The sequence below is a fragment of the Martes martes genome (assembly GCF_963455335.1).
Source record: "Martes martes genome assembly, chromosome: 3".
NCBI classification, from domain to species: domain Eukaryota; kingdom Metazoa; phylum Chordata; class Mammalia; order Carnivora; family Mustelidae; genus Martes; species Martes martes.
In genome coordinates this window covers 10,947,410-10,972,663 of record NC_137890.1, presented here as the reverse complement: position 1 = coordinate 10,972,663, position 25,254 = coordinate 10,947,410, and the positions used below count along the sequence as shown (strand labels likewise).

The 25,254-nt window shown below is 42.0% G+C and overlaps 1 protein-coding gene across 2 annotated transcripts in view; it reads left to right on the top strand.

The window, feature by feature from the left end:
• Positions 1–25,254, top strand: part of CLYBL (citramalyl-CoA lyase) — a 254,413-nt gene that overhangs the window by 203,447 nt on the left and 25,712 nt on the right. Inside the window, exons 3-4 of one of the 2 annotated variants that reach the window (XM_080798211.1) lie at positions 19,917–20,105; positions 24,012–24,113. In XM_080798211.1, coding sequence (XP_080654337.1) covers positions 19,917–20,105; positions 24,012–24,113 — 291 coding nt within the window. The remainder of the gene's footprint in view (positions 1–19,916; positions 20,106–24,011; positions 24,114–25,254) is intronic. The other variant, XM_080798212.1, reaches the window with a different exon arrangement.

Genomic DNA, 25,254 nt, shown 5'->3' with positions numbered 1-25,254 from the left:
TCCCCCTGCTTGTGCTCTCTCTCTTTCTCTCCTTCCCCACCCCCCCCAAATAAATAAATAAAATCTTTTTAAAAATTTTAAAAGAAAGCCATGTTGTTACGCACATTGAGCGGTTAAAAAGTCTAACATCCTAGTCAAACAACAGTTCTACCGGCCTCCTTAGGAGTTAACTGGCCAGGCAGCCAGATGTCATGCCCTCACATAACATCCAGTTGAAGAGCAGTGGGACCCCCAGTTCTGAATTTAGAAAGAACGTGGCCGAATCTGGATATGCCCAGAGGAGGGCAACTCAGTGGCAAGGAGGTTGAATCTGTATCATAGGCTTCCAGAGAGACAGCTATGAGAACGAGGAATATTGAAAGACCAAAAACTTAGAAAACAGAGTGATCGTCCTGAGGACTTTGTAGGACTGTCCATGGCCATGCTGACACAGAAGCAGAGAAATCACTAGCCAAGAGGGTAGGAGGGGGTCCTGCCCTGGCCTGAGCTTCTTGGGGGTAATTTTGAAGAGGCCTCCCCACTCTAAGATTCTGATCATCTATGATTCTTACTCCAGGACCTCATGATGTTTACAAAATATAAGAAAGAATCCATCATCCCTAAGAGTGGGGTACCTGCTTCTTACTGCAGGAACCTAACAGACATGGAGAAAACTCTGTGTGTGTGTGTGTGTGAGAGAGAGAGAGAGAGAGAAAACATGCGAGCAAGGGAGAGCACACACAGGAGCAAGCCAATTCCCCACCTGACTCTCTGATTTTTCCAGGTAGGGCACGTATTCCCTGTCCTGCCCTACCCTAGGAACTCTGAGGACTTCAAATCATCGTTACACCTCAATGAGTTTATCTCCTCTACCTGGTTGTGGAGGCAAGACTAAAATGCCTAAGATGAAAGAGAAGCGAGGAAACATTCTGGGGCTCTTGTTCTTTGCAGTCTTCATCCCTTCATTTCCCTCCCTTTCCCTTGCTCTCTATTCTTTTGAAGAAAAAAAAACATTTTAACTCACTGTGTATCACCACCTTAAACACAACCACCTCCATTCAAAAATGCATACAACCTAAAAAAAAGATCAAAAACCTCTTCACTCCCTCCTGCCATCTTAGTCAGACATGACCAAAGTAGTGGTTGTTGCCAAGATATATTAAATATGGCTTGAGAAATCAGCTTACACAGAGTCCAAATTTAAATCTTTTAAAATCATCCTCGTTCCTAGACCAAAACAGCAGCAGATGGACAAAGGAAGAAACGGAACGTGGTCACATTTTATACCAGCAGTATAGACCTTTTCAGATTGCAGTAAGTCATTTGCCATCTGCAACCTGTGGTCTTTAATTCCTGCTGAGGCACTGATTCAAGATTCGGGTTTGGGGTTTATTTATTTATTTATTTGACAGAAATCACAAGTAGGCAGAGAGAGAGGGGGAAGCAGGCTCCCCGCTGAGCAGAGAGCCTAATGTGAGGCTTGATCCCAGGACCCTGAGACCATGACCTGAGCCAAAGGCAGAGACTTAACCCACTGAGCCATCCAGGTGCCCCCAGGGTTTGGGGTTTCTAAGTTGGAACAAAAACATTTAGCAGGTTGCTGTTTATTTATTTATTTATTTTAAATCAAGCAGTGGTGAGCACATTGGACCTACTTGTCCTCCTGAAGAACCCAATAAGCTAAAGGCCACAGCACCCATAGGAAAGTAGACTCTAGATATTTATTATCTGATTTTATTCAAAATGAAAGCTCTAAGTTTCAGTGGACAGCCTAGCTCCTATTATCTGTGAGGAAATTTGGCCCCTTTGGGGACTCTTCTTAGTGCCAGGAGACCAACCCTGTGTGTTTTCCTTTCATTTAGGCATTGGGGACACAAGAGCCATGAGATACACTCCCTGTTATCAGGGGGTTATAGTCCCAGTCTGAGGACACTGGGTTATTAAAAACAGGGCAATCTAGTATGAGCTCAGAACCAACCCCAAGTGAATGGGCACCAGGAAATGGGATTTTAAGTTTGGATGGTCCTTTTTTTAAAAAAGCAGCTTTCATGTACACATTAATACGGGCATGTATTTTGTTTTAAATTTGACATTTTTTTTAAGACTTTATTTATTTATTTGGCAGGCAGAGATCACAAGTAGGCAGAGAGGCAGGCGGAGAGAGAGGAGGAAGCAGGCTCCCCATCGAGCAGAGAGCCCGATGCGGGGCTCGATCCCAGGACTCTGGGATCATGACCTGAGCCGAAGGCAGAGGCTTTAACCCACTGAGCCACCCGGGCACCCCTAAATCTGACATTTATTAACCGCTTTTATTACACCATTTTTAATCCTCACCAACCCCTGAGTCGGGCACTAGTAATGTCCCCACTTTTCAGATGAGGAAACTAAGTCACAGTGAGGTTAAGAAACTGCCCAGTCTCTTACCGAGCCAGGCATTTGCACAGTTGGAACTTAGGCTTGCTGGATCCAGAGCTCATTTAGGGGGGCTCTGAGAGTTGGAATTTCATGACCAGTCCTTTGGAGCCTAAATGAGCGTGTAATTTGACCTAGCATTTGCACTCCTAGGATTTATCCTAAGGGAATATTCAGACAAGTGTTCTGAAATGAATGTTCGGGGATATTCATTACAGCTTTGTGTATAATCTTCTAGGTATCAGGGCAAATGTCACATTCTCAAAGAAGCTATTTGGCTGCCTTACTCAAGTACAACCGCCCCCCAGCTTGCTATCCCATTACTAAATTCTATCCTCTTAATAGATATTTTCATAGGCTGGATTGTTTATTGGTTTACCTGTTTATTAGTTGCTTTCCTAACTGGAATGTAAGTTCCATGTAGGCAGGGACCTGTTATCTCTGGTATCTAAAATAGAACCCGCCATCCAAAGAGTATTCCATAAATATCTGTTGAGTGAAATGAGTGAGTGAATAGCAAAAAATTGGGAAAATTTAAAATGTCAGTCATTAGAGGATCGGTTTGCTAAATTGTGGCATATCTGTGCAACAGAATACAGGGCAGTCATTACAAATGATTGTGAAAATTTTCTCCTTCATAGAGATAGACTCTGCCTGTTGTCGGGTGAAAAAAGCAGGTGATGTGTGTGTAAGACGGTGCCTGTACTGGTCAGGGATCCTGATAGCCAGCCTCAGAATCTACTTTACTGAATGAAAGCAGAAAACAAAATAGTTTATTATAGGCTACTGGGTAACTCACAGACCCTGTAAGTTGCAAGGAGGGGCTCCCCAGACAGGACACAAGACTGGGAGCTCAACACTTGAATTCTGCATCACCTCAGCTCCATAAGGTGATGCTCCATAACCCCCATGTTCTTCAAGCAAACACGGATGATAAAACCCGCCCTGTCTACACCTCAGGACTGCTCTTAGGGCAAATGAGGTGCAAGCCCTTTGAAAAGTTAAAAAAAAAAAAATGCTCCATTAGGCATCTGGCTGGCTGGGTCAGTAGAGCCTGTGACTCTTGGTTTCGGGGCTTTGAGTTCAAGCGCCATGTTGGGTGTGGAGATTACTTTAAATAAATAAACAAATGAATGAAAAAAACAATAGGGTATAAAACCAAGTTAAAAAAGAACTATGTAACATTTACATCACTGTTCAAAAAGACAAGAAATAACAAGAGTTGGGGAGGATATGGAGAGGAAAGCTTTCTTGTACTGTTGGTGGGAATGTAACAGCCACTGTGGAAAACAGCATGGAGGTTCCTCAAAAAATTAGAAATACCACATGATCCAGTTATTCCACTACTGGGTATTTATCCAAAGAAAACAAAAACACTGGGGGCGCCTGGGTGGCTCAGTGGGTTAAGCCACTGCCTTTGGCTCAGGTCATGATCTCAGGGTCCTGGGATCGAGTCCTGGCTCTCTGCTCAGCAGGGAGCCTGCTTCCCTCTCTCTCTCTCTGCTTGCCTCTCTGCCTACTTGTGATCTCTCTCTGTCAAATACAAAAATAAAATCTTTAAAAAAATTTTTTTTCTCTAAAAAAAGAAAACAAAACACTGATTTGAAAAGATAATATGCACCCCTGTGTTTATTGCAGCATTTTTTACAATAGCCAAAATAGGAAAGCAACCCAAGTGTCCATTGATAGATGAATGGATAAGGAAGATGTGTGTGTGTGTCTACACACACAAACACGCACACAATGGAATATGACACAGCCATAAAAAAGATGAAATCTTGCCTTTTGGGACAGCATGTATGGATCTGGAAGTTAGTATGCTAAGTGAAATAAGTCAGACTGAAAATGGTAAATACCATATGATTTCACCCACATGTGAAATCTGAAAAAAAAAAGAATAAATAAACAAAAAACAGAATCAAACCTATAAATACAGAGAACAGACTAATGGTTACCAGTGGAAGGAGAGATTGGGATGGACAAAATGGGTGAAAGGAAGTGGGAGATACAGGCTTCCAGTTATGAAATGAATAAGTCATGGAAATAAAAGGCACAGAGTAGAGAATACAGTCAATGATATTATAATAGTGTGTATGGTGTGAGATGGTAGCCACACTTGTGAGCATAGAAACGTATAGAGAAACAGAATCACTATGTTGTACACCTGAAATTAATGTAACATTGTGTGTAAACTATGCTAAAAAAATCTAAAGAAAAAACATTTATATATTCGTTATCCAGTGATTCTGAATGTGTGAACATATATATACTTCCTTCTAAAGCCGTATTACTCAGCATTGAGATGCCACTGGGATGCCATTGGTCCTCTGCATTTACTAAGTGTACATCACTAAGCATTAAATTACACGTGGCAGTGGTCTGAACAAAAAGACTGGTAATTTTGGCTTGTGTTTGCTAAGCTTGTCCTAAAATTGCCTTCCATGTGCCGTCAGTCACTTTCTCTGTGGGGTTACCTCTGCTTCAGGCCTGTCCTTTTCTCAAGGCTCACTAAGCTTGCCATTTGCAGGAAACATGCTATTGTCATCTGTGAGTTCTGCAGTGTCTAGCATCACAACTTGGCTTCTCCCTGAATGTCTTCCCTAAGTAGCATCCCAAGGGCTGACCTCTGGAGTATCAGTGTTCAAAGTCATAGTCAACCAAGATTTCATGTGTGATTTGGGCAACTGACCAGGTATATTTTAAAGGCTGGATTTAATAACTTTTAAAATTTCCTTATAATCCTATTTTTTGATATATTTTTTAAATATTTTATTTATTAGAGAGAAAACATGAGCAGGGGGAGGGGCAGAGGAACAAGCAGACTCCCAGCTGAGGAGGGAGCCTAATGCAGGGCTCGATCCCAAGACCCTGAGATCCTGACTTGAGCCAAAGTCTGATGCTTAATGGACTGAGCCACCCGGGTGCCTCTGTTTTTTGGATTTTTTTTTTTTTTTTTAACAGTGTTTGGTTCTTACTGTCCACCTATCGTTAGGGAAAAACAGCATTGTGATATAGCAGCATTTCACCAAGGTACTAACATTGCTAAAAAGGACTTTGATGTTCCTGAAATCAGGCATGTGTTGCAAGGTGGGATGATGTTACTATTTCCTGTACGTCCAGAAGCCTTTCCTGGCAGAGCTTTTAGCCCCTGAGACTTTCATCTTCATCTTGCACGAAGGATACAATTTGGTCCTGACGCATGGATTACAGAAGCTGCTGAGCGTCCACACAATCTGTTATGCTAAATCACACCTGGTGTCTGCCCGGAGAAGGCTCTGGCAAGCTTCCTCGCCGCTGGGAGCGAGGCCTCTGCCTCTGACGCCAAAACATGGCAGTGTTGCAGGGAGCCTTCCGAGAGCCTGGCTCACCGGCATGGCAAATTAACCTGCTTGTTCTCACGTTAAATGCTTTATGAAAATTTACTGGGCGATAAAAGAGGGAAGAAAACCCAAGTGGTTCCGCGCTGAGCCTGCCTGGCACCAGTGAAGGAATGACGCTGCCGGGAAAGTCAGCACGAGGAGCTGGCAGGAGGACACGGTGCACGGCACAAGGAAAACCAAGTGTGGTGCAGGCCACTGCATTGTTTTATTAGCATTTTCTCAAGGAAGACACTGAATTAGAGAGGAACTGGTATTCGTGAACTAGGTGAGAAGACACGGGGCTCTGCTACTTTCTCCGTGCTACCGGTTTTCAGAGGAATTACGGAATGCTCCAACAGACTGCAAAGAGAAACCTCTCGTGTGGCGTGGTCCTTGAGAAGGGCCCTTTGCTATAACCAAACCATAGTTCTTAAAGGGGAGAATCTGCCTTTTGAAAAAAATAAAATGTTCTAATGGCCATCATCATCCTCCATTCTTCGATTTTCTACATTGTATTTTTCTTCTCTTTTCCTTGTTGATTTTATTTTACTTTATTTTATTTAAAAATTTTGTTTATTTATTGGACATAAAGACACAGTGAGAGAGGGAACATAAGCAGGGGCAGTGGGAGAGGGAGAAGCAGGCTTCCTGCCGAGCAGGGAGCCCGATGTGGATCTGGATTCCAATCGTGACTTGAGCTGAAGGCAGAGGCTTAACGACTGAGCGAACCAGGTGCCCCTGCCTTGTGATATTAGAATAAAATAAAATGTCATAGAGTAGGATGGAGAAATTCTACTCTTTTTTTTTTTTAAGATTTTATTTATTTATTTGACAGAGATGACAAGTAGGCAGAGAGGCAGGCAGAGAGAGGAGGGGAAGCAGGCTCCCTGCTGAGCAGAGAGCCCAACTCGGGGCTCGATCCCAGGACCCTGAGATCGTGACCTGAGCCGAAGGCAGAGGCTTAACTTACAGAGCCACCCAGGCGCCCCAAGAAATTCCACTCTTCAAAATACCTATTAATTTTGGGGCATCTAGCTGGCTTGGTTGGTGGAGCATGTGACTCTTAATCTCGGGGTTATGAATTCAAGCTTGATATTGGATGTAGAGATTAGTTAAAAATAAGATCTTAAAAAAAATAATAAAGGCGCCTGAGTGGCTCAGTCGGTTGAGTGTCAGACTCTTGGTTTAGGCTCAGGTCATGATCTCATGGGTTGTGGGGTCGAGCCTCACATTGGGCTTCATGCTCAGTGGTGAGTCTACTTGAAGATTCTCTGCTCTGCCTCTCCCCACACTCTCTTTCTCAATAAAGTAAGAGAATCTTTAAAAAACAATAATAATAATATAATAAAATACCTGTGACTTGCCACCTAAAAGAAACAAAGCCTTTTTAATGGCCACTTTTTTTGGGAAATAATTAGGAAGGAGGACAAACAGCAACAACAGTGAACCATGAAAAATAAATGATTTGCTACTATAAAATGAAGTGTGGGTGTATATTTGAGCAGCAGAAATCAAAATCTACAGATGGAATCAACTGGCAAAATCATGCAGGAGATTTTAAAATTCCTTTCCATTTTAAAGCCTCAACTACATTAAAAGTAGTTTGTGGGAACAATGATCTGGTTTACTGTATTGCAAGAAATACGTCTTCGTGTTTGATCTCTGCCGTCACAGAGCTTATTCAGTTACCTGATTTCTTCATTCATGGCTGCTGGAAGACTAATTAAAAATCCTGTCCGGGATTCTTCCCCCAAAATGTGAAGTTAAGCCCTTGTGCCTACATCTTGCTGAAATTCCTGTTATTTTGGTTTATTGAATTGCAAGGCTGTTTGTGTCTTATCATTAGACATTTATACTTCTGTCTGGAAGCTTGTATAACCTCCTACTTACGGAGACAAGATTCTTTGTGTCAGCACCTTAGAGAAGTGTTGTGGAAGCAGTTGGCACAGAGACAGGAATTTCCCAGCGGCACCGTGGGCGCAGCGGAGCTCCTGCGTGACCCACCTTAGTGCAGCCGAGGGGAGAAGTGGGCCTGATTCGCCTCCAAAATTGTGACGGGCAGGAAAGTAGATGTTTCCCCACATAGAAGTGAAGCTTTGGCTTTTTAAGAAAATTGGTTCTTAATACTTAGAGTAGGGGACAGTTCGGATTAGTTACTAGCAATGTATCTCAAGGGGGCTTGTAAACTACAGGGTGTCATCAGCCAGAACAGTTGTGAGCATCACACTAGAACGGCTCAGGCCGGGCCAGGTGACATGGCTGTTAGCTGATGGGCATCTGAAACCGTGGCAGGTTTTAAATGATGACCCAATCGCTCATTACATGATGACCCAATCACTCTTGACCTACCTTCAAAAAGAATGAAGGGCCCACAGACCCTGCTCTGCGTGGGGGTGGGGGGTTGCGGTTGTCCGTGGCACCTGTGGCAAATGGCAGCCTTTTCATCCTTATAAGGGTGCAAAGTCCTTTGATGACACCGTTCCCTTTCGCTTGTTTACTTTTATTCTCCCACGCAGACTGCAGCCCGGCAGGAGGGCTTTTAAACCCAAACAGTTAATTACCTTCTCTAACCCAGAGAGTTGAGAAACACAAATCCAGCAAGTTGAGAGGGAGAGGGCATCTTTGCTTGGGGCTGTTCTTTGCACCAGGTGGGAAGGGAGCCACCTTTGCCATCCTCAGGGCAGAGCGAGACCAATTAGAAGGCAAAAGGGAGGGAGGTGGGCCTCGTTGCCACTCCATGTGTACGTTACACTTCTTTTTCAGAAAAGAAGATGTGCTGTACTGTACCCGTACTGTACTCTGAATCCCAGATCAGAGACCCATGTAAAAACGCCCATTCCAAAGACAAAATCGAGTCGCTTCAGGACTAGAGGCCCTCTGGGGATGAAAGTGAGTGCTTCCAAGACGGAGAAGTTGCCCATGGGGAGAGCAAGCTCAAGCAGGGAACCTCTCCACTTAGCAGTCAAGAACAGTGGAGGTTGGTCCCTCTCACAGTCCAGGCCTGGGCGCTACTAACAGCTTCCACTGTGGAGAGGACTTTCTCAACTGAACTGTCATTCTTGTCCCACCAACCCTACCACCCTTTCCTCCCTCAATGGAGAGGAAATATAAGGCTTCAGCCCTTATATCCCTAAATGGGGGCTCACCCCTGCCCATCTGGGAATCTCTTGTCCATCTCCTGGTGCCAGCACCTTCCCTACCTAACCTCGTTTGTACTGACCACCTGCCTCTTCATTCACTCACTATTCCTGCCTCTGCCCTCTGCCCTTTTCTGGCTCTCCACCAGGTACTAGCCGCTCCTCTGCACCTGTCGAGTTTCCCAATTCCCCTGCCTCCTATCTGAAGGGCTCCCTTCTGTTTCTAAGTCCCATGGTCCTCTTGTCTGTTGCACCAACTTGAACCATTTTTTTTCTCATTCTATGGGCCTTTCATTGCCACTACTAGATGACACATTCCTTTGTTGACTTATATATCAATATGAAGTTACTTATATATCTGTCCCTATCCCTCTGCACCTGTTCCCAGCACCCAGCACAGTGGATAGCATTTGACTGATCCCTCTCCTACTGGCTAAAAATTTTTAAATGCACCAGACCAGAGACATCAGACAGAATCTGGAGATAGTATTCAGGAAATTTTCTTTTCAGAATCATGAACAACCTTAAAGGACAAATCCTATCGGTTATCTAAATGTTTTCAAGTATCTGGATGTTTGGCCTTAAGCACATAAAATACATAATGAGTGATGATGTTGTCTAGTTTTCTTTCCTCTGGATCCTTCACATCATATAGACATGGCTAGTGGCCCCCCCAGGGGAAAGCATGCCAAAGCACCCAGTTCCTCCACTCACAGATTGTCCTGCCTAGAACAAGTCTCATGGCCCCTTGCGCCTCTGCTGCCTGCTAGAAACCAGAAATTACACCATTGCCCCTCTGAGGCTGTGAGAACAAGTGATGAGTGAGAACAAAGAAAACAGAAAAGAGTAGGAAGGCTTCAGAGCTCCACAGACAAATCTGAGCGCGGTGGTTGTTATTCGCATGGAGAAAGGCACTACATGCCTTTAGAAGGTAAATACTTTGTCTTTTGAAAAGTTGTATGCAAAGTATACCTCTGCCACACTACTAAATCAAAGTAACCAAGAAATGGAAAAAGCATAGGCAGTCGTGTCCATGAGGGACATCTTCTTGTCACTAGCTCCACATTTCCCTACGAGTTTGGGTTTAGGTCCCTCAGAGGCCCATGGGGATGCCTGCCAAGGTCCTCAAAAAAAAAAAAGACCCATAAGACTTGTCACATACGGTTGAGGATGATCCATCAGAAGCAGGTGGGAAGAAGGCAAAGTAAAAGAGTAGAAGGGGAAAAGGTGGTGGACAGGACCCAGCAGTTCTACTCCTAGGTAAACCCAAAAGAATGGATACAGTAGATTAGAGGTTACCATGGCTGGGGAGTAGGTGGGAATTAGGAAGAATTGCCTGTTGCTTACAGAGTTTCTGTTTGAAATGATTAAAAGGTTTCAGATATAGGTAATCATGATGGTTGCACATTATGACAGTGGTTAAGAGCATCCAATGATAAACTTCAGTTAAGCGTCCTACTCTTGATTTCAGTTCAAGTCGTGACCTCAGAGTTGTGAGATCGAGCCCTGCATAGCCCTCCACACTTAGCGCAGGGTCTGCTTGGGTTCTGTTTCTCCCTCTCCCTCTGCCCCTCCCCACCTAAAAATGGATAAAATGGAAAATTTTATATTGTTTGTATTTCACCATAGTTTTTTTTTAATGGGCAAAGGATTTGAAATAGACCTTTCTTCAAAGAAGATATAAAATAGGCTAATAAGCACATGAAAAGATAACTCAACAGCATTAGTCATCAGGGAAATGCAAATCAAAACTACAATGAGCACGGTGAGAGACCACTCCACACCCACTAGGATGCTCTAATCAAAAAGATCATAACAAGTGTTGGTGAGGATGTAGAGAGATTGGAACCTTCATACACTGCTGGTCAGAATGTGATTTGGCACAGCCACATCGGAAACAGAAGATTAAACATAGAAGATTAAACATAGGGTTACCTTATGATCCAGCAATTCTACTTTCTCCTAGGTATGTACCCAAGAGAAATGGAAACAGATAACCAGGGATGCCTGGGTGGCTCATTCAGTTAAGTATCTGTTTTTGGCTCAGGTCATGATCCCAGGGTCCTGGGATGGAGTCCTGCATTGGGCTCCTTGCTCAGCGGGAAGCCTGCTTCTCCCTCTGCGTGCTGCTCCCCCTGCTTGTGCTCTGTCTCTCTCTCTCTCTCTCCCTCTCTGACAAATACATAAAATCTTTTAAAAAAAAGAGAGAGAGAGAGATAACCATACAAAAATTTGTACATGATGTTCATAGCAACATTTTTCCTAGTAGCCAAAGGCCAAAACAAACCAGATGTTCATTAACTGATAATAGATGAACTAAAAGTGGTATATCCATACAATGGAATATAATTTGGCAATAGAGAAGGAAGTACTAATACATGCTACAGCATGACAAACCTTAAAACATTGTACTAACCAGTCTCAAAAGATCATATATTGCATGATTCCATTTATATGAAATGTTCAGAATAAGCAGATCTGCAGAGAAACAAGACAGATTAGTGGTTGCCTAGAGCTGGGAGGGTTGGGGGGATATGGGAGTAAGTGCTGAAAAGTATGGGGTTTCTTTTGGGAATGATAAAAATATTCTAAAATTGATTGTGGCAATGGTTGCACAACTTTGAATACAGTAACAGCCATTGATTAGTTATAAAAAAAAAAAACAAAACAAAACCGCAAGCCTAAAAATAATCTCACCCAAATTATTTCCCACAAATTACAAGTAAAATGAAGTTAACTTGTCATTAACTTGTTTTTTTAATTGATACATAATTAACATAGAGTGTCATATTAATTTCAGGTGTGCAGTACAATGGTTGAACAGTTCTATACACTTCTCAGTGCCCGGCAAAGTGTACCCCGATCCCCTTTATCTATCTCACTCCTCCTCCCATCCACCCCTCTTCTGGCAACCACCAATTTGTTCTCTGTATTTAAGAGTTTGTTTTTGTCTCTTTTTTGTCAATCTGTTTTGTTTCTTAAATTCCACATATGAGGGATGCCTCAGTAGCTCAGTTGGTTAAGCATCCAACTCTTGATTTTTAGCTCAGGTCAAGATCTCAGGGTCATGGGATCAAGACCCACATCAGGCTCCATGCTGAGTACAGAGTCTGCTTATCCCTCTCCCTCTGCTCCTACCCCTGCTCTCTTGATATCTCTGTCTCTCAACTAAATAAATAAAACCTTTTTAAAAATATGATTTCATGTGAGTGAAATCATGTGATGTAAGTCATTAACTAGTTTTTAACATTTTATTGTGGAAATATTCTAATATTCGAATACAGATGGTCCCCAACTTAACGATGGTTCAATTTAGGATTTTCCAAATTTACAATGGGGAAAAAGTGATACACATTCAGTAGCAACTGCACTTTAAATTTTGAATTTGGATCTTTTTCGGGCTAGCAATAGGCAGTAAGATCCTCTCTCGTGGTGCTGGCAAGCAGCAGGGAGCCTCAGCTCGCAGTCAGCCACATGATCACAAAGGTAAACAACCAATACACTGACAGCCATCTGTACCAAACAGCCACTCTGTTTTTTTCACTTTCAGTATTCAATAAATTACGTGACATATTCAACACTTTATTATGAAATAAACAGGCTTTGTGTTCGATGATTTTGCCCAGTTGTAGACTAGCATAAGTGTTCTGAGCATGTTTAAGGTAGACTAGGCCCACATATGACGTTCAGTAGGTTAGGTGAATTAAACACATTTTCCACTTAAAATATTTATTGACTTAGATATTTTCAACTTACAATGAGTTTATTGGGACATAACCCCCTTATAAGTTGAGGACGATCTGTATATGCAAATGTAAAGAGAATTGCTTCAAGAGTCCCCATGTATTTGCCAATCAGCTCCAAAAATTACTAACATTTTAGAGGTACTTTAAGAAATTTTTTCCCTGAATTGTATTCTGAAAACGTTAAAAAATCACAAAAATTGGAAGATTGTACAATGAATACCCTTATACTCACCTCCTATATTCTCCCATTAATGTTTTACAGAGTAAAAACTTATCCATTAATCTGTCCTTCTAGCCATTCATCAATTTATTTACTTTTTAATTAATTTCAAAGTAAGTTGCAGATAGCAGTAGGAGATATCCCCTTAAATACTTCTGTGTGTATATCACTGACTAGAGTTCAATATTTGTTTACCATTCTCTTTGCTCTTTTGTGGTAAAATTTATATAAAATGAAACACACATTTTAAGCAGACTTTCTGTGAATTTTAATGAATGTATAGGCCTATATGACTTAAATTAAGGCCATTTTTAAAATATCTTTAGAAATATTTTTAATTGCTTAGAGACCTTCAAAATAAATTCTTTTCATAGATTTATTGTATTCTAGTGTTGTTTCTTGTGGGTTTTTTTTCTTTTTCCATTAAATCTCTGAGGGACAGAAATGCCAGTTGCATATTATGAACTATCTATCCATACACCCTGAGCCATCTTAGTTCCTCGAATGAAGGCTGATTTAGCATTTCACTATAAACTCATGTTTTAATGTACCTTTTATAATTAACACATCAGAGACTTTGCTCTACCCAAGTCTACATTTTCAGAATAAACAGTGTGCCTAGAATGTAATACTTAGTGGGATAAATTAGTGAGTGAAATTTTTTTCACTTTTTTAAATTGTGGTATTGTATATATAACAGAATTTCCCATCTTAACCATGTTTGCGTGTACTTTTCAGTTGTTACTGGCACATTCACCCTGCCGTGTGACCACTACCACCATCCAGCCCTGTAAAACTGAAACGCTGTACTCATTAAACACTAACTCCCCATTCCCTCCTCCCCTCACACCTGGCAACCACTATTCTACTCCCCGACTACTCCAAGTACCTTACTGAAGTAGAATCACAACCTTATTTGTCTTTTTGTGACTGGCTTATTTTGCTTACCCTCATGTCCTCAAGGTTCGCCCATGTGGTAGCATCTGTCAGAATTTCCTCTCTTTTTTTTTTTTTTTAAAGATTTTATTTATTTATTTGACAGACAGATCACAAGTAGGCAGAGAGGCAGGCAGAGAGAGAAGGGAGGAAGCAGGCTCCCCACCGAGCAGAGAGTCCGATGCGGGGCTCGATCCCAGGACGCTGGGATCATGACCTGAGCCGAAGGCAGCGGCTTTAACCCACTGAGCCACCCAGGCGTCCCCAGAATTTCCTCTCTTTTTAAAGTTGAATAATATTTCATTGTACATACATGGCACATTTTGCTTAGCCATTCTTCTGTCAGTGGACACTTAGGTTGCTCCCACATTTTAGCGATTATGAATAATGCTGCTATAAACACAGGTGCACAGATCATCTCTTGAAGACCCTCTCTTCAGTGCTTTGGGACATACACCCAGAAGTGGAATTACTGGATCATATGGTGACTCTATTTTTAATTTTTTGAGGAACTGCCATATGTTTTCTATAGCGGCTATAATTTACATTCCCACCAACAGCACACTAGGGTTCCAATTTATCCACATCTTCACCAACACTTGTTTTTTCCTGTTGGTTTTTGTTTTTGTTTTTGTTTTGTTTTATAGTAGCCATCCCAGTGGGTGTGAAGTGGTATCTCAGTGTAATTGTGATGTGCATTTCCCTAATGCTCAGTGATGTTGAGCATCTTTTCATGTGCTTCTTGGCCATCCATGTATCTTCTTCGGAGAAATGTCTATTCAAGTCCTTTGCCCATTTTTGAGTTGTGTTTTTCTGTTTTCTTTGAATTGTGTTTTGTTGTTATTGTTGAGTGTTAGGAGATCTGAATATATTCTAGATATGAGTCCTTTGTCAGTTATATGATTTGTAAATATTTTCTGCCCCTCTGCGGGTTGCCCTTTTTCTCTGTTTATAGTGTCTCTTGATGTACGCAAATACTTTTTTTCATGAAGTCCAATTTGTCTATTTTTTTTTCTTTTGTTACCTGTGCCTTCGCTGTTACCCATGAATGAAATTTTAAGCCAGCTGACCCATGGTATATGTAGTATTGTTGTCAATTTTCTTATTTCAAAAACAAGCAAAAGATTTCTTTAACATGTGGAAAAGACAATGGGATAGAAACGATATAGAAACACTATCACCTTCTAAAGAAACCCTCCCATGTTGTAATAATTAATGAGAATTTATTTGCCTTTTGTCCAGTACAGTCACTACAACAGTCTCTGGGATTGTAATAAATTCTTATACATTTATGAGAAAAATACAATAACATAGTTCACAAGCAATGACCTGTTTTGTGTCACAAGCACTTCTTTTTAAAAATATATATATAAATGTATAAAAGAAGTTTTATGAAAAAGGAGACCTTCCATGGAAAAGTTCACTCCAAATTTTGTATTTTAAACCAAACAGCCTCAACATTTTCAAGAATTTTTTCACGTAGATACTGATAGCAAGGACGTCTGCCTGAAGTTTGTTGCACTCCAGGCCTGTGACTTCATTTTACAAATCAGATAACGTGGCAATAAGATGGACACATTCAGAAAAGACAGAATTCACTAGTGTTTCTGAGGCTGTGGCCTGGCAGTTTGCCTTTTGCCCCGATGAAATATTAATTGCACATTTTTAAAAAATCACCAAGGTTATGCATCTCCCCGGAGCCTAGAAGGTCTTTCATATTTCTTAATTACCAAACCTGGGTTCGGCCGCTCGGCTTTCTCCCTGTTCCTGCCGCATCAAGGGTGCCCTTGCGGTTTCCGCTGAAAAGGACTATCCATTAACATAGGAGGTTGGAGTGGCGGGTGGAAGAAGGGAAAGGTGTTAATTCAGATGTTATGAAACTGTGATAATGCTATTATTTAAGGCACTTATTTGGGTATGTTTATACTTTGTAGTTTTATAAATAAACCCAAGGGGCTCCTCCGGGTTGTCATAGTCCTCCTTGAAGCTCGTATCCTGTCTGTCTCTTCCTATCCGACAGTAGAATTGATGCCGCTCTAATCCCTGGAAGTTGGGAACTAATGAACTGACTGCTGAGCTGCCGCCACGGAGCTTGGTCCCAAACTATACTGTACTTCACACTCGATTTATTCTCCAGATGGCGAGACTGTGCCGCCCTGCCGCGAGGGACCACCTCTTCCACTGGAGTGTAAAAGTGGACGGATGTTGTTTTCTTTGCAGATTTGATCATTCTGAGCTAGAAACTCGCGAGGATGATTAGTTATTAGCTTTAATGGGTGCCAATTGAACCAACTGCACGCATATTTTCTCCTTTAATTTTGGAGTCTGCGGGTCTTGGCGATGGTTGATTTATCCGCTTTCTTACGTCACTCGAGCGTGTCTCTTCCCCAGGTGATAAGAACCCGGTCTCTGAAATCAGAGCACGCCTTGGTTCCTGGCCCAGACAGAGTCATATAATACGGTGGCTTATGTATAAGGACAAGTTTATTAGCCACTGGTCCACTGCACTGAGCAGCCTGTGGCACGGAATATCGATTGGCTGCAGGAAGTTTGGTGACACCACTTTTTATGTACAACAGCGGCTGGTGAAGATTCTGATTGGTGCCCACTTCCTTTGTGACCTCTGCAGAGTTCACCTCTGGAATCAGACATGCTACAGAACACACTGTGATAATGAGTCTCCGCAAAGATCTAATGTAACTGTTGAGAAAGGCCTTAATTCCATTATTCTGTTTTTTCCAGGTGGTCAGATTTTAGTGGGACAAGCTCATCCTACACTAAGAAATGCTTAACAAGGCCGTTCTGTAGTGTTAACACATTTAGAGTGTGGTTCCTTCCAAACCGCATTTTGAACAACCTGGCTTGCCACCAGAATGTAAGACACACCCCCCCCCCGCCAACCACCGCCCAAAAAAGGTCTTTTTTGAGAGACCTCTTTTTGCTTTAATTTCCTCTTCCTTCGTTTGCCAGGGAATATTATCTCCCAGTATCTCAGCAGACCACTTAAATAGCCCTTCAGAGAAGGGGGTGTCTGCCAGGCCCGTGTCTTACTGATCCCCTGAATGAGATAGAAATTGGAAGGATAGTCAGGGCTGAGGGGGAGCCAAGGAAAAAGAGAGAGAGAGAGAAAGCCTGAAGGGAGCAAGGTGATGCAAAGGAGAAAGCTGTGAGAAAGAAAGATTGGCATCAGGGAGAGAGGGAGGGAGGGAGGGAGGGAGAGAACAGAATGAACAGAATTTCTTTCTTTTCACAACTGGGTGGATTGTGGCTCTCTCTAGCTGAGCACCCAGAACTAAACTTAATTGTTCTTAGAAACTGCCTTCCTCTCACCCAACAGATGGCATGGGTGTGTTTGCTAGCACAGTAACATATTTCACCATTATAGCACGAAAAAGAAAAAAAAAATCAACATACTTGTTGGTTGGTGTAAATTCAGTGAAGTTGTTGGATATTTTGGAATACATAGCAGAGGGATGCACACTTAGTTTATGTAAATTGCAGCAAGCAACAGCCTGTTAATAAGGGTGTTGTGTGGCAATATACCTCCAAAGTCATCATCTTTTTTTGGAAAGGTGCAGAATGATGAAGTGGAAAGAGCTTGTTTTCATTCTGAGCCAAGAAAAGAAAAAAAAAAAAGAAGAAGAAGAAGTCTAACAAAATGCTGAGTATTCACTGTTCGTTATTATAACATGAAAAGTACTAATAAGATTATGCCTCAAATTGGAATTAGGTACTTCATTTGCAGCCAATTTCACAAGGGTTGAATTTTACTAAGTAAACCGGAATGTGCTGAAACCATGGTAATCTGACTTTAGATAAAAATCGCAAAGCCGGGGCGGGGGGGGGGGGGGTGGCGCGTAGTGGAGGGGGGGTGCCTGGGTGGCTCTGTCGTTAGGCATCTGCCTCCAGCTCAGGTCATGATCCCAGGGTCCTGGGATGGAGCCCCATGTCGGTCCCTACTCAGCGGGAAGCCTGCTTCTCCCTCTCCCACTCCCCCTGCTTGTGTTCCCTCTCTCACTCTGTCAAATAAATAAATTAAATCTTTTTTAAAAAATCGCAAATGGGTTAGAAGACAAGCTTTGAACAAACAGCCCCTTTCTAATCCAGTGAAACAACAGAACAGCTTAGAGGGCAGATTTTGTTTGACACCGACATGAACAATTTAGGAAGTCGACGTTGCCAGGGATCCTGCGTCTTGGGCACACACACAGATTAAAGTAGAGCGTAGATGACGATTCATGTAACTCAAGTTTTAAAATGCCTTTTAGGCTAAATGATCTAGTTCGTTCCTTTCCATCTTCCATTCACTCTGTCCCAGTAGACCCTTGACAAGCCCAACCTGCTATTGAAAGAAATCCTGGAAGTTGAAATATTTACAAGCCGGAGCAATGCTGAGTTTGTAGCTGTTTGGGCTACATGGAGCATAACGCATTTTAGGTTCTCAGAGGCTATGGATCTAAACGCCAACACTGTCAAAGAGCTGAAGGCATTTCTCTCGACAGCTCTGGATGTTCTTGGAACCACGGCACTGAGCTCACTTCCTCTCTTCACCTTCAGGCTTTTCCTAGTTAGTGAACGTAACAACAAGGCAGGCAGAGCAAGCGGATGAGTTTTATAGCTGTGGAATAGCCAACGGCATGGTGTGGAACCAAGCCACCCTTGGCCGCAGTACCCTTCACTTTAGCTAGTGTGCGCGCGCTCTTGCTTTTGTCTAAGCTTGGCCTAATTACCCGCAGTCAGAGCTCTGTAAATCAGGGCTCCACAGGGCTGTCTTAAACTGGTCTACATATTCTGTTTCCATCTGACCTGACAACTCTAAGCCACTGTTTCCTCACACTGTTTAACTCAGACCACATTTGGAAGCCTTCCCTGCTCCCACTCAGTCATAGACCTACATCCGTCTGCTTTAAATCTACTGTCCTGGCTTGTCTTGTTGATTAGACTTAGACCCAATATCGGCTCTCATAATTCTCTTTTCGTCTCCGCTTTAGTTTGCTATTTTTCCAGATAAGTATTGCTGTTCAAATGGCTGTATATTGTTAAGACTTTTTTTTTTTAAACCACATTTGTCAGCAGTGAGAAGCTTTAAAGTTTTATTAGTATCATAAAAACCCTTCCCAAATGAAACTACTTTTGATAAGTGTTCATTCTGACAATGAGAATTTGTTGAGGGCTGTTGGCAAGTTGAAGGAACTTGTTTTTGAAACTGAAATTGGCAGGAAGTAATGACCCCAAGTGCTTTCTTTCTCTTGACTCCAACCCCCAGCCCCTCAATGCGCTCCTTTCTCTCCCCACCCCCTTCCCAACCTTCAACACCCCAACTCAGCCAATAAATAACATGCTTGGTTTCATACAGTTTTTCTGGGGACAATTCATATACTGAAGCAGGCTTTCAGCCTTTCAGCTTTTCTTAACTATGGAGCACAGACTGGCAAGTCAAAGGGAGGAAAAATTATTTGTCTTCCACTTCATGAAGGGATTTCTTGGTGGTATTTTCGCCTTCCGTCTGAATAAGTTGGAGCTTTTTTGTACTGTGGAGTGTGTCATTTTCCGGGGAGCGCTCTCTTAATTGAATGTCAAAAATCAACTCACTTGCAAAAAAATTTTAAGTGACTAAAAAACATGACACATGTGGAAAAGAGAAAAACAAATCCTTATTTTTTCCCTCCTGTGAATATGCTGACAGACAAGACTACCATTATCCATGTGTTATGTAGTTCCTTATGTTTATTAAATGAGAAAATGCAAGTAGAAGACTTAGAACCTTGCCTAGAGCCTAGTAAATGCTCAATAAATGCTCCCTGTGTGTTATTCTACCTTTGTAGTTGGAAAGCAATGCTAGTGAGCCAGAGCACAGCACTGGTTAAGAAGTACACCAATGTGCGTGACAGTGGCCGTGAGTCACCTCTGTTACAGTCATCTTGAGTGAAGTCTGGAAATCAGTCTCCTGTCTGTCAGATTGGACAACTTATTTCAAATGCCATGTATTTGCTGGACAGGAAATGTGTAGATATGGTCATGGTGCTCAGACTCTGAATCCACTCAGCAGGTCCACAGTCCGTTGGATTGTGTTTCTTCCTCTTGATGATAAATAAACTTAGGAGACACGTTTTGTTGACACCTATAGAACGAAGCTCGACTGAGAATAGTAAAAACTCTTGAAGACTTTGATCTGGGCCCAACCGAAAAGTGTGTGAGAGTCAACTCGGTGTCCAGTGGTCTGGCCGAAGAGGACCTGGAGACCCTCCTGCAGTCCCGGGTCCTTCCCTCAAGCCTGATGCTGCCCAAGGTGGAAGGTCCTGAAGAAATCCAGTGGGTGAGTAGCTAACGCTTTGCTTTAAAGACTCAGGAGCAGCTGGGAAGGAGTAGCAGAAGGGCAGGGTTCGGGTGCTGCAGATTTTGAAAACACATACACGGAGCAGAGGGAAAGGGAGCTGGGGGAAAGGAAGGAGAGCCTGGCTTTACCCAGAGTGTTTGGATGAACAACTGCCCTTGGGATGATGCTTCCGCTCCCGACTCAGACTTGCGGTTGGGCCAGAACGGCGTCCTTGGAAGCCTCACAGAGCAATCCTTGGAAACCGGCTTGCCCGGGGGGTTGGATCACTTCTCTCGGGCCGCCAGGCCCTAACCTCCACTGGAAGAGCAGGGGAGTAAATGGCTCCCACCCAGGTTCATTTGCCGCCTTCATAGACAGCGAAAGCACATTAGCCACGAATGAAAAAATGAACCTGGAGGAGGAGAGGGAAAGGTCACTCCTGAGGGCAACTCGAGGGAGAAACAGGAAGCTTTTAACTAGTGGTTTTAATTAGCACAGATATTATTTCCTGAACAGCTCTCTGGTCCGTCCTTTTTAAATTGCTGACAGGTGTGTGTGTGTTTCATGACAGACTTTTCAGCCAATAAAAACCTGGCATGTCAAATTACTTAAGAAAACTTTGAAATGGGCCTAATTATACTATGATTGTTTTCATTGTTCGAGGAGGGGGAGGCTCGATTTTATTTAGGGTTGCTCTGGTTCTGCAGGTCTCTGCTGAATAAAATACCCACCCGTTGTGCCACTCCGAGGCAGAGAGCCTGGGACGCGGCCGTGAGCGCGAACACAGTGGTGATTTTGACCCATGCCCAGGAGTATCTCGAAGGCTGTGGCTCCAAGTGCAGCAGTGCCCCGAAGAGTTGTACTACCAGAGGAAACTGCTCACCTTTTTCAGGCGTGTAGTTGTGTCGAATCTGTACTTTGCAGGGCTGTGGCCGCCTGCCCCATGTGGCTACTGAGCGCTTGAAATGTGGCAAGTCCAAATTGAGATGTGCTGCTAAGTGTAAAATACACATGGGGTTTCGAAGACTTTGCAGCCGTCTCCCCCCAAAAGGAATGTAAATTATCTCCATCATTTTTATATTGACCACATGTTGAAATGATAATATTTCAGCTCTGTTGGGTTGAACAAACATTACGCAAATTAAACTCACCTGTTTCATTTTCCTCTTTTAATGTAGCTACTGGCAAATTCAGAATTACATCTGTAGCTGCCATTAGTTTGCTGCTGGACAGCTCCGTGTTGGCGTCTTCTGGAAGACCCCACGTTCAAGGCCCCGTGTTTACTTTCTAAACTGGAGTTCTTCTCCCCAAGGTCACCCCTCAGAAGCTGGGAGATACTGGTGACAGTCGGGATTGTAGCCCCGAGGCCTCCTGCCCCATTCGAATGTGTCTTAAATTGATTGAAATGGAATCTGAAGCCACTGTTCCCTTTTGGTTTCATGTTAATGCCTGTTTATCACCGTTATTACCCTTCATTTAAGAGGGGAGGACCCACCCCAGCCTTCAGCTACAGCTTCTGTTCACCGTTTTAAATCCTGGGATAGAAATAGGATTTCTAGTTAACAGAAGTCTTTTGGGCTGTTTATTTTTTCCTCTCCGTTTGTATTTATGTGAAGCATAAAACCCGGAGCCTGATGCACAACTGAAAGATGGGCTTCCTTGTTTTCTTTTGTGTGAGAATCTCTTGCTGGCCTTTTGTCGCTAGTGTGGGTTCTTGTTTGACTGGCACGGCTTATTGGACTATAACAAGCGTGACTCTGCCTCCTTTGTCGTGGGACAATTCTCCCACAAATCCCGAACAGTGTGCATTCTCCCAACACACTATTGGGTGTGCACTGGAATTGAAAGAATCGCTGAGCCCTGCTACTTCATCTCCTCCCCAATCTCTTTGTGATTTTTTCCCCTTCTTTTCCTGCACCCCCTCCCCAGCCCCTCCACCTCACTGAAATGAACACTTTACCAGGCCGGAAACATTTAATCGTCTCCTTTTGAAAAAATTAATTGAAACTTCTCCACTAGTTACCTTTTGTGTCAGTACTTAATTCAATTTTTTAAGAAAGAAGGGGAGGAGGAGAAGGCGAATGGGCCAGAATATTTAATTTTTAAATGCCCCTGTTGGCTTAAAAACAAAAGGCATTAGAGAGTTTTCTAAGAACAGGAAATATACTATAAAGTACTTGGCTAGTTTTAAACTTTATGATTCTTGTAGTTACAACTATTATCACAAAGAATGGGACAAGTAATGTTGCACGTTGGTTTTGTTTGTTTGTTTGTTTGTTTAATGAGAAAAACAAGTTCTTCCAGTGCAGATACAACACCAAAACTGCTAATATTTCACGACCCATTTTCCAGTTTAAAAGTGACATAAATTGGGTTTTATTTTCACTTTCTCGGAATAGTATACATTTTGTCTCTTTACATTGCGGCCTTCTCTTCTTTCTTGCTATTTTGGTTGAGTTATTCCTTCCCTTGGAAAGTTACTAAGGAGGTGATGATGATGGTGTCTGAGGAAGGGAGGGGCAGTGGGAGCAACTGGGAATAATTCTTCATTACTGAAAGCTGTGATTTATTTTAGGCTAATTGTAAAGTTACTGCAAATTGCTCAAAAGCTTTTTAAAGATCCCAGTGATTAGATTTTTTAGGGGGGGTGCTGCACAAGCAAGGAGGGGGCAGCTAAAAGGGGAAATAACACCTCTAATCCTGCTTCTGGTAAATAGGCTGCCAGCTTTTAAAATGAGTTTCCTTTCTATTAGTCAGAATATTATGCTAAGCCTTAAGCATTAGTTTTTTTATGTTGCCATAGCAGCCCTATTCCTGCAGGGTGGTGACCTGCGATGATTACAGTACAAAGCTTATAGGGTCTTGAAACCCCCTTTGAAGATGAAAAGTCTTTGATGGTTTATATTTATGCAAATCTCTTAGATATGATTTACCCAACTGAGACTGAATGGAGAGATGATTAAAATTCCCTTTTCCTTTGATATCCATTAATGGCTGAATATTCCTTAAATTTAAAATGGATATATATGTTTTCATCTTTATTTACAAAAATATCTTTATCATACCTGTGTGTGTGTGTGTGTGTATGTGTGTGTGTGTGTGTGTGTTTTTATCTCCCCACATCTTATTAGATCTAGATAGACATAATAGATTTACAATTTAGAGTGTGGTAGGGTTTTTCTTCCCCCCTTTTGAAAGGGGGGGGGGTAGTGGAGATCTGTGCAAGAGCTTTTGTATGTTTCCAGATGATAGATTTTGGAATTTGGGCTACCCCACTGGCAGCACAGAGCTAGCTGTGAACTGGTCTCATGGAAAAAATTGGCGAGCTTTGGTCTTCAAAGAATTAAACTTCCTTTTTAAGGTCTTCCTAGGTAAGCTAAAAAATTATGAAGAAAAACCTACTGAACAAAGGATAATGGTGCTATAATGAATAATATGGGTTCCACGTAGAAGGCTACTGTACAGTTCCACTGAGGTCAGTGCCTGGTCCAAAACAAAAACAGAATGGCAGGTAGAGCAAGACTTCACTGTTTTGGGGACCTACCATTTGCATTTAACGAAGTGAAGGCTAGAGGTCTTAAGTAGATATGTTTTCAAGGAAAGCATTTCAACTCCAGAATCTCTCTTTCCACTTCTAACTCCTAGGCCTCAAAATGCTCCTTAAGGGGGGAAAAATTATAATGCTTGGGGTTTTACTATTTAGTTTGGTGGGAAGTTTGTTACCTGTTTTCTTTGGTCTTTCCTCCTGTTTTGTTTTGTTTTGTTTTGTTTTCAATCTCTTTTGTGTACGAAATAGGCTGGGATATTACTTCCTCAGGCCAAAGACTTAAATACTACTTCTCTGTCTACGTTTCGGTGATTGTACATTTTTCCCCCATTAATCACCTATGACACTTTTGATTTTAGTTTTCAGACAAATTTTCATTCTACTTAAAAGGCCGAAAACTTGAACAGCCTATGAATTTAATCCCTTTTGTGGAAACTGCAATGGGTTTGCTCAATTTTAAGGTAAGAGAACATAATGTGACTAATAAGTTAGTATTTTATTTATTCCCTAAAGAGAACTTTTGTTCTCAATTTTGATATCTACTTAAAATATTTTTCTAGAAAGATTTATAGGCGAAGTAAACCTTGAGCACCATTTATTATCTGTAATAATCCAAAACCAGGCTGTGAGCATCTTAGAAAACAAAGAAACTAGCTTAGTAGCAAGGAAAAACTTCCCAATCCTAAATATTTAAGTGAAATATTTATATATTCCTATTTTAATGAAATAATCATATGTAAACATATGCTTTGAATTATTATATTTATAGATGAAATGTACATGAAAATTTCTTTTGTTTTCCCTTATGAGTTGACTTTCAGTTATTCTTTTGTAACAATTGCCTTTTATTGGGAAATTTTCTGGCCTCTTTGTGGCAACATTATCCATAATGTCTTAGTATGTACGACTGCTATTTGTAGGTCAGTATACACCAGTAATTTGTAATATATTATTTCAGTTTGCCACATTAGATCGTGCAGTATTTCCTGATATGCATTCAGGAAGATTAGCTGAACCAAGTGTTTGCCAGCAGTGTATGGCTGCATTCAACCATTTATTTGCCTTAACGATTCCATGGCTAGCTTGTTTTTTCCCCTTTATCACTGATCATTTAAACTGTTTTCCAAAATATGTCTCACATTTCACCTGACTCCAGAGCATCATTGCAGCACCCTGTCTCAGAGGGCAGGAGGGAAGAAATCCCTAAAAACAAAGAAAAGAGATAGTTGGAAACTGCCCAGAGAGATAATATGTGAGTAAGCGCTCCGAGAGGAAACTTTGAGACCTACTGGACCATGCAGGAGGGGCAGAGTGCATATGTTCGGGGAGCTGCTTCAAGCCTCACGATCAGCACATTTACGCCACTGACCACAAATTCTTCCAGCCTGCCCCATAATTCTGAGATATAATCAAAGCATATCCCTTAGATGTGACGAGATTCAGACAATGATTGAATTCTAAACTCCACGGCACCACATTATTCCATATTATACTTAGGAGCACTTACAATCCCTGAAATTAATCAACAGTGTCCTCTCCCGATTTTCAGGTCTTCCCCACCCACATACATTAGCATGCTAAATCTCCACCTTGGTAGATTCA